This window comes from Muscardinus avellanarius (assembly GCF_963383645.1).
Source record: "Muscardinus avellanarius genome assembly, chromosome: X".
NCBI lineage: Eukaryota > Metazoa > Chordata > Mammalia > Rodentia > Gliridae > Muscardinus > Muscardinus avellanarius.
In genome coordinates, this window is record NC_137792.1 from 10,446,975 (window position 1) to 10,463,905 (window position 16,931).

At 47.3% G+C, this 16,931-nt stretch overlaps 1 protein-coding gene across 1 annotated transcript in view; it reads left to right on the plus strand.

The window, feature by feature from the left end:
• Positions 1-16,319, plus strand: part of SYAP1 (synapse associated protein 1) — a gene marked incomplete at both ends in the record, with an annotated part of 36,718 nt that extends 20,399 nt beyond the window's left edge. The window contains 4 exons of the mRNA XM_080718738.1: positions 10,803-10,951; positions 13,337-13,395; positions 13,843-13,990; positions 16,192-16,319. Of these exons, the coding sequence (XP_080574864.1) occupies positions 10,803-10,951; positions 13,337-13,395; positions 13,843-13,990; positions 16,192-16,319 (484 nt within the window). The remainder of the gene's footprint in view (positions 1-10,802; positions 10,952-13,336; positions 13,396-13,842; positions 13,991-16,191) is intronic.
• Positions 16,320-16,931: the final 612 nt, after the last annotated feature.

Below are 16,931 nucleotides of genomic sequence, written 5' to 3' on the forward strand. Positions count from 1 at the left end.
ACAATCTTCCTGCCTCAGCCTTCCAAAGAGCTGGGCTCACGAATGAGCGCTACTGTGCGCAACATGAATTGACTTTCAAACAATTCATATATGTGCTACATATATGTGCATCTGTGTGACACTCAGAAGTCATGCCCACTCTCTGTAACTGACTCTGAGGGAAGAGGAGCAAACGCTGGGGTCCAGGTGGCCTTCATACCTTCGGGTTCCATCACCCTGGTCACCCAAGGCCATGTGTTGGGCTCCCTGCCATGACCCTCACGTCAAGGACCAACAAGAGGCCCTGAGCTGCCTGGACCTGTGGCCTCGGGTGCTCGGAGCAGGCATATAGCATCCGTAGTTTGGGTTCTTGATCATTCTGGACACTCTCCATCTGCTGACAGTGATTTTAGACTTTCAGAAGCTTTGGAGAATTGGTATGTGCAGTCGGTGCTTCGGATTTGTCATGGGCTGAGTACTATAATATAATTCCAATTTCATGCTGCTAATTTTGTTGAGGATGACTTAGAAATTATAGTTATTATATTTTATAAGCCTTGATCTGTTAGAAATGCTTACTGAAATACTGTGGATGAAAGGATATGATGAAAGGATATCTCCTTAAAATATCCTAACCCTAGACCAGGTGCAGTGCTACGCTCCTGGGATCCCAGGACTTGGGAGCCGGAGACAGGAGGATCGCAGATACAAGGGGAGCCTTATCAACTTGGTGAGACCCTGTTTCAAATTTAAAAAAAAAGCCAGGCGTGGTGGCGCACGCTTATAATACCAGTACTTGGGAGGCTGAGACAGGAGGATTGCAGGTTCATGGCCAGCCTCAGCTACTTAGTGAGGCCTTCTGCAACTTAGTGAGACCCTGTTCCAAAATAAAAAAGTAAATAGGGCTGGGGGTGTAGCTCAAAGATAGAATGCCCCTGGGTTCAATCCCCAGTTCCACAAAAAAAAAAAAAAAAGAAAAGAAAAGAAAAAAAATTTTTAATGAAAAGGGCTGGGGAAGCCTGGCATGGTGGCGCACGCTTGTGATCCCAGCATTTGGGAGGCTGAGACGGGAGGATCGTGGTTTGTGGCCAGCCTCAGCTACTACTTAGTGAGGCCCTTTGCAACTCAGTGGAATCCTGTTTCAAAATACCAAATAAAAAATAGGGCTAGCCGGGTGTGGTGGCTCACACTTGTAATCCCTGCATTTGGGAGGCTGAGACAGGAGGATCACACGGGTTCGAAGCCAGCCTCAGCTACTTAGTGAGGCTCTCAGCAACTCAGTGAGACCCTGTTTCCAAATAAAATATAAAAAAGGTCTGGGAGTATAGCCCGGAGGTAGAAAGGCTCTGGGTTCCACCCCCAGTACCACCAAAAAAAAAAAAATAGGGCTGGGGGTGTAGCTTGGAGGTGGAATGCCCCTGGGTTCCATTCCCAGTACCACCAAAAAGAAAAAAAGAAAAGGGCTGGGGGCATAGCTCAGAGGTAGAATGTCCTTGAGTTCAGTGTCAGTACCCAAAATAAATTTATTCTAGTTGCCATCCAAAGAAAAACAGGAGTACAGGGGCCGGGAGTATGCTGATAATCAGAGAAGCTAGGTCACTGGCACATTGGGTTCATTGTTCTAGACTTTGCTTTTATGTTGTGGAAGTTTCCCATAGAAAACAATACAAAAACATTTCAACACACTCAAATATAGGGCTGCTGGACTTTTCCTCCCCACACTCAGAAGAGCGCCTTCCTTTAATCATTGGAGACACTCGTTCCGTACTTCAAAGAGCATATTAGCACGTTAGCACTTCCCCATGACAGCCCGATGCTCTGGCTGAGATGGGGCTGTGCTTGTGGGCCACCAGCACCCTCGGAGGGCCTCAACCTGGTGACAGTGGGGAAATCACAAGTCCTTCCCAGGCTCGGGCTGAGACATTTGCCCAGGGTTTCCCAGAGGGTGTCCACAGGATACTGTGCCTTACAGTCTAAGGAGTCCAATAAAAGCCTAAGAGTTGAACCGGGCGTGGTGGCCCACGCTTGTAATGCCAGCATTCGGGAGGCTGAGATAGGAGGATCTCGGTTCGCAGAAAGCCTCAGCTACTTAGCGAGGCCCTTTGCAAGTCAGTGAGACCCTGTTTCAAAATAAAGAATAAGCCTGGGAGTAGAGCTCGGAAGCAGAATGTCCCTGGGTTCCATCCCCAGTACCAAAATAAAGAAAAAAAGAGTTGCTGTGCCCATGGGTTTATCAGAGGACCGCTCAGCACCTCGAGAATGTCATCTGTATCATAACTCTTCCTCTGAGGGTGACACAGAGATTGCTGAGTGTGCCTCTTTAAGAGGGAGAGTCTGGAAAGGAGAGAAGTCCCAACAGCTGGTTGGTGGATTCGCTTCCTTGGTGAGAGGGGGTTGCTTTTTTTTGCAGTGCTTGGAGATTGAAGCAGAGGCACTCTACCTCCAAGCTACCCCTCTAGCCCTTTTCATTTTGTATTTTGAGACAGGCTCTCACTAGATTGCTGCTCTTGAGCCTGCCATCCTTCTGCCTCAGCCTCCTGAGCAGCTGAGATTATAGGCATGCTTGGCTGAATGGTTATTTATGTTAATCAAGAGAGCAAATAGTGCCTGTAAGTCACCACGGAGACAGTTAGCCCATAGAGCTAAAATTAAAGCTGGGCATGGTGCAGCATGCCTGCGATCTCAGTACTTGGAAGGTCAAGGCGGCAGGCTCACAGGTTTGAGGGCAGCCTCAGCAAATTAACAAGACCTTGTTTCAAAATTAAAAAGGACAGGGAGGGCCGGGCGTGGTGGCGCACACTTGTAATCCCCGCGCTTGGGAGGCGGAGACAGGAGAATGCCGCAGGTTCGAAGCCAGCCTCGCCGGCTTAAGGGACCCTGTTTCCAAATAAAAATATAAAATATCTCTGGGAGTGTAGCCCGGAGGTAGAAGGGTTTCCAGGAACCCCAGTACCACCAAAATAAATAAGTAAATAAAAATAAATAAAAAGGACAGAGAGGGTGTAGCTCAGAGATGGAATGCCCTTGGGTTCAATTTGCAGCTCAATGGTAGGACGCTTGCCTAGCACGTGCGAGGCCCTGGGGCTCATCACCAACACTGCGAAAGAGATGACACTTGGGGAAATGCTGCCTGGCACATAGGAAGAACTTGCCAAATGAGAGGCTTTTATTCCAGTGCCCATCGGTGACAGCAGACAACCTCCCTCATCCCCGCGCCTAGCATGGCGTCCGATGCATGTGGCACCGGGGTAAATATCGGGGAATTAACAAAAGCAAAGCGGAGCCCCATCTTGCAGCATATCATCTCGTCAACAGGCCTACCTTATGTAGATGATCTTGCATTTTGCCTCTGTCGCTTAAAAAGCTAGCGGCCTAGCCCAGCTCCTCCGTTCGCAGATGTGATGACCATGTTCTCATTTCCGTGGTTGTCGTTTTGTGGTGCCAAGGATCAAACCCAGGGCTTTGCACAGGCGACGTGAGCGCTCTACCCCCAAGCTACGCCCCCAGCCCTGCATTCTGATGTCTTCTCTCGGGCAAGCCCTGGCCTAGTTCACGAGTCTGGGTCTGGGATTTTTGTTCTCGTCAATTTTCTATTTATTCTAAATGGTTTTCCTGGATACTTTCTTACTCAGCTTTCCTCCCCTGCTAACAATCCTGCATCCCTTCTTTTTCCTACCCTTTTGTCACGTCTACCAGCATAAAAACATTTTTCAAACACAAAAGGAACAACTCCTGCAACAAAAGCAAACAAAAATAACCGCATGCAGCCGGGCGTGGTGGCGCACGCTTGTAATCCCAGCATTTGGGAGGCTGAGACCGGAGGATCGTGGCTTGTGGCCAGCCTCAGCTACTGAGTGAGGCCCTCCGCAACTTAGTTGGACCCACTTTCAAAGTAAAAAATAAAAAGTAGGGCAGGGGGTGTAGCTCGGAGGTCAAATGCTCCTGAGGGTTACATCCTCAGACCCATTAAAAAAATAAATAAATAGGGCTGGAGGTGTAACTTGGAGGCAAAATAGCCCTGGGTTCCATCCCCAGTATCATAAAAAGTAAGATTGTAAGAAGATCAAAGGTAAAATGGAGAGAAATTTTCTCTTGTTTTATGGTGCTTGGGATTGAACTCAGGGGAATTCTACCTCCAAGCCACACCCTCAGCCATATATATAGATTTTTTTAATTTGGAAACAGGGTCTCGCTACATTGCTAAGACTGTCTTCAAACCTGCAGTCCTCCTCTCTCATCCTCCCAGGTACTGGGATTATAGGCATGCATTATCTTCACACCAGGCTCTGGAGAGAACTTTTTTATTTATTTTTATTTTATTTATTTATTTATTTATTTTGCGGTACCAGGGATGGAACCCAGGGACATTGTACCTCCAAGCTACACCCCCAGCCCTATTTAGTTTTTTTATTTTTGAAAAAGGGTCTCACTGAGTTGCAGAGGTCCTCACTAAGTAGCTGAGGCTGTCCGCGAACCACGATCCTCTGGTCTCCGCCTCCCAAATGCGGGGATTACAAGCGTGCACCACCACACCCTGCCACTTATTTTTTATTTGTGTGTGTGTATGTGTGTGTGTGTGTGTGTGTGTGTGAGAGAGAGAGAGAGAGAGAGAGAGAGAGAGAGAGAGAGGGAGGGAGGGAGGGAGGGAGGGAGGAGAGGAGGGGGAGGGAGAGAGAGAATGAGAATTGGACCCAGGGACATTCTACCTCTGCGCTACACCCCTAGCCCTTTTTATTTTTTTATATAGGGGCTTGCTAAGTTGCTGAGGGACTCAGTAAAATAGCTGAGGCTGTTCCAGCCTGCAGTCCTCCTGTCTCAGCCTCCCAAGTACTGTCTTTCCAGGCATGTGCCACCACGCCCAGGTCCGGAGAGAACTTTTACAGTGAGTCCTTTGAAACCTGACGCCTCATCTCTGAACCCGGGCCTAGCGCTTGCTAGGCTGGCGCTGCACCCTGAGCTACACCCCTGGGCATCCTCAACACTCTGTTATGTATCCCCTTCAGACAAGCATTCTCCTGCATAACCACAGTGTACCCCTCCACACCAGGGAATGCTCGTTCGCCACGTTATTATGCGCTAATTCTCAGCCCCTAGTCAAGTTTCCCATCTGTCTCAGTTATGTCCTTTAGAGCGAAAGGATCCAGTTCACAGTCAGAGGGATTTCATTTTCTTTTTTTCTTTTTCTTTTTTTTCTTTCTTTTTTTTTTTCTTTTTTTTTTTTTTTTTTTTTTTTTTTTGCAGTGCTGGGGGCGAAACCCAAGGGCATTCTACCTCCGAGCTACACCCTATTTTTTATTCTTTGAAACGCACCTGGCTCGGGGGTTTAGTCTTCATGTCTAGTCAGTCTCCTTCGGGCCATTCCATCCTCTCAGGTGGCATATGCTGCCATGTGTCTGTTGCCGTTTGGACTCTTCACTTGATGAAGGGATGTCTGGCTTCTTAACTGTGGACTTCCTCTGAAAAGAATGAATAAACTAGTGATGGCGGTGCATACCTCTAATCCTCTATACTTGGGAGGCTGAGACAGGAGGATTGAAGATTCAGGGACAGCCTTAGCAATTCAGCTAGGCTTTCTGCAACTTAGACACTATTTCAAAATTAAAAAATGTGTGGGCGCACACCTGTAATCCCAGTACTTGGGAGGCTGAGACAGGAGGATCACAGGCTCGAGGACAGTCTAATCAAGTAGACTATTATCAACCTAGTGAGATGTTTCCAGATAAGAAATCAAATTGGGCTGGGGGTGTAGCTTGAAGGTAGAATGCCTCTGGGTTCAATCCCAGTACCACACCAAAAAAGAAAAAGAAAAAGAAATAAAAAGTAATGGCAAGCCTGGTTGCACACCTATAATCCTGGTACTTAGGAGGCCAAGATAGGAGGATTACAGATTCAAGACCAGCCTCAGCAACTTGGCAGGACCATCAGCAACCTAGTGAGACCCTGTTTCAAAACAAAAAAGTAATTAAAATAGGGCCAGAAGTGGAGCTCTAAGGTAGAATGCCCCGGCCTCAATCCCCAGTACTAAAACAGACAAGAATTAGCATTTTGTGAGGAGCGACTCTGAACCTCTGTCAATACGGTATCCCTCGTTAAGCCCTCCGTGTGTTCCTGTACTCGTACCTGTGTGGACCTGGATTTTGCACAGTGGATTCTAGTGCACGGTTCCCAGTACTTACTGTCAGGCTCAGATTCTCCCGTGTGGCCGGTGGGGGCCTGTGGAAGCTGGCGTCCGTGTCCTTGGAATGTGACTTTGAGTGCTTCCTTGCTTTCTACCCAGGCTCTCCTTTCTCTCACCTGGGAATCAGCCACGTATCCAGGGACTTCTGGCTCCTTTAAGTGGAAAATGGTGTTTAGAAGCAGGATGCGAGCCGGGCGTGGTGGCGCACGCTTGTCATCCCAGCATTCGGGAGGCTGAGACACAAGGATCGGGGTTTGAGGACAGCCTCAGCTACTTAGTGAGGCCCTCTGCAACTCAGTGAGACCCTGTTTGAAAATAAACAATAAAAAAAATAGGGCAGGGGGTATAGCTCGGAGGTCGAATGCCCCTGGGTTCTATCCCCAGACCTCAGAAAAAAGAAAAAGAAAAGAAAAAGAAAGCAGGATGCGAGTTGGCAGGCTGGCACAGCCACCGGGATGCCGCCACGCCTCGCCGTCCCAGCTGCCACAGCTCGGGCGTGCGCAGATGCTCCTTTGTGGCTGTATGAAATGAAAACCGGGTCCACAGTGATACAACAGGGATCGGTCGTGGTTTTTCTCTATGTTCGTTACTCCCTTCTCCAACAGGGAGCAACCTGGTTGCCAATCTCCCTGCATGCGACCGAGCTTCCATTTTTACCTCCAACCCCTCCTCTGCTCAGACACCTTTGTCTCCTTCCCCAGCTCTCAATCTCCATTCCAGGCCACCCACTGTAGACACTTAGCCTACTCCACTTGGCGCCAGCACCCCATGCCAGGCAATTCTGATGTGCAGCCAAGCAGAGAACCACTGACATTTCTCAGGGTGAACTGCGCTTCGTTCTTTTTATCGTCCAAGCCCACAGGGCTGGGGGGTCTAGAGAGCATTCGCCTAACCCGGGTGAGGCCCTGGGTTCGATCCCCAGCCCTGGGGGAAAAAATCAGACCTCGACGATCAGCTCCCCCCGCAGTGGTAACTCTTCGTGGTTGCTAGTTCTTAGCAAGCTGCCAACCATTTCCTTTCATAAGGAACAAACACCCACAATGCTCTCTTCTCCTGGCTTGCAAGCTTTGACTCCTCTAGAAAACAGCAAGCGATTAGTAAGTACTGGCGCCTTCCACCGGCTTGGCCCCCACAGCCTCACAACAATGCCCTGCTCCCCTCTGCTAAAGGCAGTGTGGTGTCATTAACCCATTAAGTACCAACTTTCCAGCTCTGCAAATATTTTGGCAATACAGGTACATTCAAATAGGTTAATATGCCAGGCGCAGTGGCATACACCTGTATTCCCAGTCTTGAGAGGCTGAGACAGGAGGATTGCAAGTTCAAGTCCAGCCTCAGCAACTTAGCAAAACCCTGTTGGAAATAAAGTCTTTTTTTTTTTTTTCCAGTACCACGATGGAACCCAGGGGCATTCTAAGTCTGAGCTACACCCCTAGCCCTATTTTTTATTCTTTTTTTTTTTTTTTTTTTTTTGTGGTGCTGGGGATGAAATCCAGGGACCTTCTACCTCCAGGCTATACTCCCAGACCTATTTTATACTTTATTTGGACACAGGGTGTCACCAAGTTGCTGAGAGCCTCACTAAGTAGCTGAGGCTGGCTTCGAACCTGTGCGATCCTCCTTTCTCAGCCTCCCAAGTACTAGGATTACAAGTATGTGCCACCATGCCTGGCTTTATTCTTTATTTTGAAACAGGGTCTCACTGAGTTGCAAAGAGCCTCAGTAAGTAGCTGAGGCTGTCCACAAACCACAATCCTCCTGTCTCAGCCTCCCAAATGCTGGGATTACAAGCGTGTGCCACCATGCCCAGCATAAAATAAAAAGGTTTTTAAAAAGGGGTGGGTGTGCTGGCACATGCTTGTAATCCCAGTACTTGGGAGGCTGAACCAGGAGGATCACAGTTTGGAAGTCAGCCTCAGCAACTTAGTGAGACACTGTTTCAAAATGAAGAATAAAATAGGCCTGGGGGTGTAGCCCAGAGGTGGAAAGCCCATGGGTTCCATCCCCAATACCACAAGAAAAATAAATAAAAAGATTTTTTATTATTTCTTAAAGGGCTAGGGGAATAGCTTGGCGTTAGATCACTCCTGAGTTCAATCCCTAGTACTAAAATAAAATAGGTTAATGTTTTTGACTCAATTTAAGTTTTTATCGTTCCAACCCGATAGGGAAAATAGGTTAAAATATTAAGAAGCAGGTCATTAAGCCTGTTGTGGTGGCGCACGCTTGTAATCCCCGCGCTTGGGAGGCTGAGACAGGAGGATCGCACGGGTTCGAAGCCAGCCTCAGCTACTTAGTGAGGCTCTCAGCAACTTAGTGAGACCCTTTTTCCAAATAAAATATAAAATAGGTCTGGGAGTATAGCCCGGAGGTAGAAAGACTCTGGGTTCCACCCCCAGGACCACCACCAAAAAAAATAAGAAGCAGGCGATGTTTCTCACATCTGTACCTGTAATCCTAGCACCACAGAAACTGAGGCTGGAGGATTACATGTTTGAAACTAGCCTGGGCAACTTAGTGAAGCCATGTCTCAAAATAATTTGTGTGTGTGTGTGTGTGTGTGTGTGTGTTACTAGAGATTGAAGCTGGTGACATTCTACCTCCGAACTACATCCTCAGTCCTTTTTTAAAATAATTTGTGAGTATATGTATGTGTTATTGAGGATTGAACTCAGGGCCATTCTACCTCTGAGCTATACCCCGGTCCTTTTTTTTTTTTAGTACTGGAGATGAAACCCAGGGACATTCTACTTTCAAGCTATACCCCCAACCTAACCTTATTTTTTATAGAGGGCCTCACTAAGTAGCTGAGAACCCGCTATCTTTTTTTTTTTTTTTTTTTTTTTTTTTTTGGTGCTGAGGCGTTGAACTCAGGAACATTCTACCTCTGAGATACTCTCCCAGCCCTGTTCTTATTTTTTATTTTGGAACAGGATCTTGCTAAGTTGAGGAGGACCTCACTAAGTTGCTGTGGCTGATCACGAAGCTGCTATCCTTCTGTCTCAGCCTCCTAACTACTGGGATTACAAGTGTGTGCCACCATACCTGGCTTATTTTTATTTTAAAACAGGGTTTCAGCTGGGCATGATATTGCACACTTGTAATTTCAGTAGTTGGGAGGCTAAGACAGGAGGTTCACAGGTTTGTGGCCAGCCTCAGCTATTTAAGGAGGCCCTCTGCAACTTAGCAAGACCCTCAAAATAAAGAATAAAAAATTGGGCTGGGGGTATAGCTCAGAAGTAGAATGCCCCTGGGTTCCATTCCAGTACCACAAAAAAAAAAAAAAACCAGGATTTTTCATTAGGTCACTGAGAGACTCACTACTTGTTGAGGCTGACCTCAAACCTGCAATCCTCCTGTCTCAGCCTCCCAAGTACTGGGATTACAAGCATGTGCCACCATGCCTGGCTCAAAATATTTTTTTTAAAGAGCTGGGGGAGCCAAGTGTGGTAGTGCACACTGCACACTTGTAATCCCTGCGCTTGGGAGGCTGAGACAGGAGGATCGCCGGTTCTCAGCCAGCCTCAGCTACTTAGTGAGGCTCTCAGCAACTTAGATCCTGTTTCCAAATAAAATAGAAAATAGGTCTGGGAGTATAGCCCAGAGGTAGAAAGCCCTTAGATTCCACCCCCAGTACCACCAAAAAAGAAAAAAGAAAAAAAAACAGTTGGGGGCTGGGACAGGGCATGGTAGCACACTCTCGTAATCCCAATACTTGGGGGGCTGAGACCGGAGGCTCTAGGCCAGCCTCAGCAAGTTAGCGAGACCCTGTTTCAAAATAATAAAGAGCCAGGCGTGGTGGCGCACGCTTGTAATACCAGTGTTTGGGAGGCTGAGACAGGAGGATCACACCAGTTCGAAGCCAGCCTTAGATACTTAGGCTCTCAGCAACTTAATGAGACCCTGTTTCCAAATAAAATATAAAATAGGGCTGGAAGTATATCCCGGAGGTAGAAAAGACTCTGGGTTCCACTCCCAGTACCACAAAATGAAGGAAGGATGGAAGGAAAGAAAGAAAGAAAGAGAGAGAGGGCTGGAGGTGTAGCTCAGAGGTAGCATGCCCCTAATACCGCAAAAAAAAGAAAAGAAATAGGGCCGGGGGTGTAGCTTGGAGGTAGAATGCACCTGGGTTCCATCCCCAGTTTGGCAAAATGAATGATAAAATTTAAAAAGAGCTAGGGATGTAGCTCAGAGGTAGAACACCCCTGGATTCAATCCCCAGTACAATAAGAGGGGGGGGCGGGGTAGAGTGCTTGCCTAGCATGCATAAGACCCCGGGTTCAATCCCCAGTACCTCAACAAAGAAAACACAAAACCGGAGGTTTCATTGGCATTCTGTAACTTGCCGTTTGCTGCCGTGGAGAAGAAAGCCGTTCTGTTTATCCCTGTTGTTCAGCTTTCGATTGTAAAGCAAATGAGAATCCCCTCGGAACAGGCTCAGATGGGAAAGTGCTCCTGAAACCCTTCTGTTCCGGAATCCGGGGATGTAGCTCCCTGGTAGATCGCTTGCCCTGCACGGGCAAGGCCCTGCCCTGGAAAACACAAAATACAAACATCATCTCTCCCTGTCTCCTCTACCACAAATAACCCCTGCGCGCGCTCGTCCGCGGGCATTCTCACGCACGCCGCTCTCTGTCTTTAAAAGCGTGAAGGAAGAAGTGTTCTGGAGAAACTACTTTTACCGCGTCTCTCTGATTAAGCAGTCAGCCCAGCTCACCGCCCTGGCGGCCCAGCAGCAGGCCTCGGGAAAGGAGGAGCAAGGCAGCGGCAGAGACGGGGAGCTGCCTCTGACAGGTACGTCCCAGGCACAAGGCCGCGCTCTGGCAAAGAAAAGAATTCCCGGAAAAACATTCAAACTTAGGAGCCTCACGAGCTTGTCGTCTTGTATGTACCCGACATGTCGACATCACAGAACAGAAAACTTGTCTTTCCAGAGGACATTCTGATTACCTTCTCTCTGGCCCGGCTCGTGCTCTTCCTTTTTTTTTTCTTCTCCTCTGCTATCTCCCTGTTCCTTCTTTTCTCTTTCTCTCTCCAACACCAGTCATCTCCCCCGCATCCCTGCACTAGCCCTCCACCACGAAACTCTAACTTCAGTCGTCTGCTCCAGTGTACTTCTGTATCGCTTTGTTTCTTGGACTTTTGTTCAACCCAGCTCCCCGTGTGCGTGTGGTCCATAGAGCTGAGCAAAGCCCCATGCCGCTCCAGGTTACCGCGCCCAGCTCCAAGCAAGGTGTTATTCAACCAAATATTCCATGCTTTTTTCATGTGACCTGCTAGCCCTGGATGGGGGGCGGGTAGGCGTGTTTTCTAGTATAGCCAACTATTACATTTGGGAGGCTGAGACAGGAGGATCATGGTTTGCGGCCAGCTTCAGCTACTTGGGCCTTCCACAACTCAGACCCTGTTTCAAAATAAAGGATAAAAAATAGGGCTGGGGGTATTGCTTGGTGGTAGAACCCCCTGGGTTCCACCCCCAGTACAACCCCCCCCCCAAAAAAAAAAAGAGAGAGATGTATTTTTTAAGCCTAGTGTGGTGACATACTCCTGTAATCCCAGTACTTGGGAGGCTGACACAGGAGGATCGCAGGTTCCAGGACAACCTTAGCAATGTAGCGAGACTCTCGGCAACCTAGGAAGACCCTGTTTCAAAATTAAAAAAAAAAAAAAATAGGGCTGAAAGTGTAGCTCAAAGATAGAATGCCCCTGGGTTCAGTCTCCAATACCACAATAAATAAATATGTTTTGTATTGTATTTTTAATTTTTAGTGAGTACCTGCTGTGTATAGGTAGATACTAAGTACAAAGGGATATTTGTCACATAAAAAATGGGGTCATAGCTGGACGTGGTGGTGGTGCACACTTGGAATCCCAGTACTTGGGAGGCTGAGACAGAAGGATCACAGGCTCCAGGGTAGCCTCAGCTACCTAGTGAGGCCCTCCGCAACTTTGTAAGACCCTCTTTCAAAATAAAGGAGAAAAAAACAAGGCTGGGAGTGTAGCTCAGGGGTAGAATGCCCCAGGGTTCAATCCCCAGTACTGCAAGAAAACCTACATAAATAAAAAGTGGGGTTATTTAGTTCACGGAGTTTGAGATTCGATAGCAAACAGTGTATATCCTAAGGTCCCTAATAGAAAAAGCCCAGAAACTGCACTGAGGTCAGGGAAATATAATAAAGTTGCCCTACCCAGTAAAAGCTGTCATTTCCCAGGTAGATTTAACATGCATTCTAACGGTGTCATCCTTTAGCACTCTTCAGATTCATTTAATTGGAAAATAGCACTTTACCAAATACTGCCTATTTAATAAAATGGACCTAAGACAGTATTCAGCAAACACTGTGTGTCTGGTGAGGTTAGTAATACTAAGAGGACAGTGCTGTGATTCGAGCTTTCTAGCATTCTTGACAGTACAGAGGCCAGGTGTGGTAGCACACGCCTGTAATCCCAGTACTTGGGAGGCTGACACGGGAGGATCACAGGTTCGAGGCCAGCTTCGGCAGCTTGGCAAGATTCTCAGAAATTTATCAGTACCCTGTTTCCAAACAAAAAATTAAAAGGACATGGGGTGGGGACATAGTTCAGAGATAGAATGCCCCTGGATTCAGTCCCCGGTACCACACAAAAACACTCACACAATAGGGAGCTTGATAAATTACTTCATTCCTATTATCCTAAAAGAGAGAGCAGAAAGCCAAAATTCTTTCCTGCTGGAAATTTTGTATAAAGAATTTGAATATGGTAACATGTTACATAAAGCACGAGCCGGGCGTGATGGCGCATGCTTGTAATCCCAGCATTTGGGAAGCCGAGACAGGACAGCCTCCGGTACTACTTAGTGAGGCCCTTCGCAACTCAGTGAGACCCTGTTTCAAAACAGAGAATAAAAAGTAGGGCTGGGGGTGTAGCTCAGAGGTAGAATGCCCCTGGGTTCCATCCCCAGTACCAAAAAAAAAAAAACATAAAGCACGAAAAATATCCCCAACAGTAAGAGGTCAGGTTGGTTGCACATGGCTGATTCTTGTAATAACTTAAGAAAAGCAGAAAGCATAACATAAAAGGTCACTTCTGAAAATTGCGTTAGCATCATCATACGTGTGGATATTTTAGCAGGTAATGTGTAATATGTATTCAGAATGGAATCAAGCAATTATTGTCTCTTTTATTCTCACTTCTTAGAGGCAGTACGGCCCAAAACGCCACCTGTCGTAATCAAATCTCAGCTTAAAACTCAAGAGGTAATGCAGTTTTATGTTATACCTAGTCATGGATGTCTGGAAATGAGCTAGCTGGGTTAACAGTCTCTGATGCCCCGCAAAATGACTTGCAAGTATGGGTCTTATTTGTTTCAAAGATGAGGCGTCCAGTACTTGAATAGTCAAGGACCTACAGCTGAGCGAGACATGAGGCATAAATAATTCGCGATGTGTTCAGCAGGGATTAGAGGAAATGGTTGGAGCGGTCCACACTGTGCGGGAGGATAACAGCCTCAGGTGGTAACTCGTGTAGTTACCAGGCAACTGTGCGAGTTAGCAGGTTGGAGGGCGGTAATCGCTGTCTTCCAGCCAGGAGAGGAGAGAACAAAAACGAGGCTGTATTAAACTGTGAGTCAACCAGACACCAGAGGCCTAGCACAGGAGCGTCACTCGGGAAACCATCTCAAGAGCGCTTTCGTTGCATTGCAGGATGAGGAGGAAATTTCTACTAGCCCGGGCGTCTCTGAGTTTGTCAGTGATGCCTTCGATGCCTGTAATTTAAATCAGGAGGATTTAAGGAAAGAAATGGAGCAACTTGTGCTTGACAAAAAGGAAGAGGAGACGCCGGCACTAGAAGGTAGAGTGCTTGCCTGGTCTGTGGGAGGCCCTGGGTTCCATCCCCAGCTCTGCCAAAAAAAAAAAAAGGTAATGTTCAAGCCAGGCATGGTAACACACTCCTGTGATCTCAGCACTTGGGAGGCCGAGACAGGAGAATCACAGGTTCAAGGACAGCCTCAACAATATAGCGAGACGCTGTTTCAAAATCAAAAAGGGCTGGGGTGTAGCTCCGATGTAGAACGTCCCTGGGTTGAATCCCCAGTATCACAAATAGTAACAACAACAACATAAGATTGATTATCAGGAACATGTCGCACCGTTAGGCGTGTATGGGTGGAGGCACGGGGGACTGAACCCAGGGGCGTTCTACCTCCAATATATACCCCCAAGCCTTTTTTAATGTTTGGTTTTGAAATGTAGGCTCACTAAGTTGCTGAGGCTGGCTACCAACCTACGATCCTCCTTGTCTCCGCCGCCAAACTACTGGGATTCCAGGCATGCACCACCACATCTTAAAGCACCACTTTTTATCAGGACTTGCTGTCCTGATCCTTGAATTACAAATAAAGCCAGTTAAATGCTTCAGGGAACGGGGCCGGGGATGGAACTCAGCGGTAGAGCGCTGGCCTAGCATGCATATGGCCCTGGGTTCGATGCCCACCTTCACACCCAGAAAAAAATTGTCTTGTTTCCCACTCTAATAGTGGACGCAAGCAGTCAGACCAGACCTTATACCCCACGGCCTTAAGCACTCAGAGAAGCTGATCAGAGAATTGGGGGTTTGGTTTGATCTCGGAGCCCCTCTGGTGCAGACCCCCCCTCCCCAGCGTAGAGGACAGAGACAGATGAAACGATTCTCTCAGGTGCCTCAGCCCCAGGGACACATGGCCAAGTGGCCAGGAACGGGACGAGGGTGCACACGCTGGTGCAGCAAAGCCACTGCCCTCCCGCCTGCTGCAGAAAAGCTGCCGTCCCACTTGGCCCTGGACATGTGTACGGAAGCTGCTTCTGCCCAGCCACTGTGTGAAAGAAGAGCGTCACTTCTGGGAAGGAACAGACAGCCTTTTAAAAACTAATTAAAAACAAAGCGCTAGAGGGGGCTGCGCTGGCCCGTCAGGCCCGATTACTGGCTTTCTGCTAGATGAGACATACGGGATTGAGTTAACCACCAGCAAACGCAGAGTGTCCTGAAGCCGCCTCAGCCTTGCAGTGCAGCCGGGAAGCCAGCTGTAGGCTTGTCCGTGGATCGCTCGAAGGGCGAAAAAGCCAATACCTAGGACACGGTTAGCCCGGTGACCAGCCCACAGCTGTTTTTTTGTTTTGTTTTGTTTTGGTTTTGGTGGTACTGGGGTTCCTGGAAGCCCTTCTACCTCCGGGCTACACTCCCAGACCTATTTTTATTTGGAAACAGGGTCTCTTAAGCCAGCGCGGCTGGCTTCGAACCTGTGCAATCCTCCTGTCTCTGCCTCCCAAGCGCGGGGATTACAAGCGTGCGCCAACACACCCGGCAGCTGTTGGCTGTTTTTAGCGGCGCACGTGATACACACTTGTAAGACCAGTTTTAGGGAGGCTGGGAGAGGAGCATCACAGATTCAAGGCCAGCCTCGGCAACTGAGTGAGACTCTGTTTCCAAATAAAAAATGAAATAGGGCTAGGGGTGGCTTAGAAATAGAATGCCCCTGGGTTCCTTCCCCAGCAGCACACACACACAAAAATGGTAGCTGCTTTTACTACCATCATCACCGTCGATAGTGGTAAAAATTAATTTGTGACCAAATATTACCAATCATCCATTTAAATGAGAGGAAAGAGCCGGGCGTGGTGGCGCACGCTTGTAATCCCGCGCTTGGGAGGCTGAGACAGGAGGATGGCGCAGGTTCGAAGCCAGCCTCAGCTACTTAGTGAGGCTCTCAGCAACTCAGTGAGACCCTGTTTCCAAATAAAGTATAAAATAGGTCTGGGAGTATAGCCCGGAGGTAGAAAAGGCCCCTGTGCTCCACCCTCAGTACCACCAAAATAAATAAATAAATAAATAAATAAATAAATAAATAAATGGAAAGCCAGCAGCCTCAGTAAACAAAACAACAGAATGCTCCTGGGTTCAATTCCCAGTGCCACCAAAAAAATAAAATATTTCCGTGGCTAAGACTTGCATAGGTAATTCAGGTTCCCACCAGCACTGAGTTAAGAGATAATATTTTTTTTCTTTGTTTTTTCTAGAAGATTCTGCTGACTGGGAAAAGGAACTGCAGCAGGAGCTTCAGGAATACGAAGTGGTGACAGAGTCAGAGAAACGGGATGAAAACTGGGATAAAGAAATAGAGAAGATGCTCCAGGAGGATAACTAGGTGTTTCCTGAAATAAAAGAATAAATTTTTCCATTCTGCAAAGTGATGTTAAATTCTAGGTGTTGACACTAGCTGCATCGGAAGGCACAAAAGAGTATGATGTTCTGAAATTCACAATTATTCTTTTTTTTTCGAGCTGAAACTTGCCTCTTCTGCTTAACATATGTAGAACAGTTATTCTAGTAATCAAGAGAAGGGATGTTTTAGGTCATATTTCATTAAATCATGTTTGAGGTCTTCTTACAGGCGATATGTATGTCTTTGCCACAGAAATAGGTAAACTTTCAGGGTTTGATTTCCACATGGTCAAAAATATAACTTACTCTTCAGCCATGGTTTTTCTACTAGACATTTACATTCCTCATTGCATTTTTATTGATACATAGATGTTAAAGTGTTGATATCATGGATTAATTACGATCAAAATGTCCCAATTATACCAAAGAACCTATGAGGAAGCACCTTCAGGACTATTTTCTTGCTGGGTATTTTCTAAATTCCATCTGCAAGCCAAATGGCAAAACGATTGAGTTGATTTCAACCGTATAAACACCATGCAATTTGACACTACGAGATATTATGCAGAGTCAGGCGCAGCGGTGCACGCCTGTC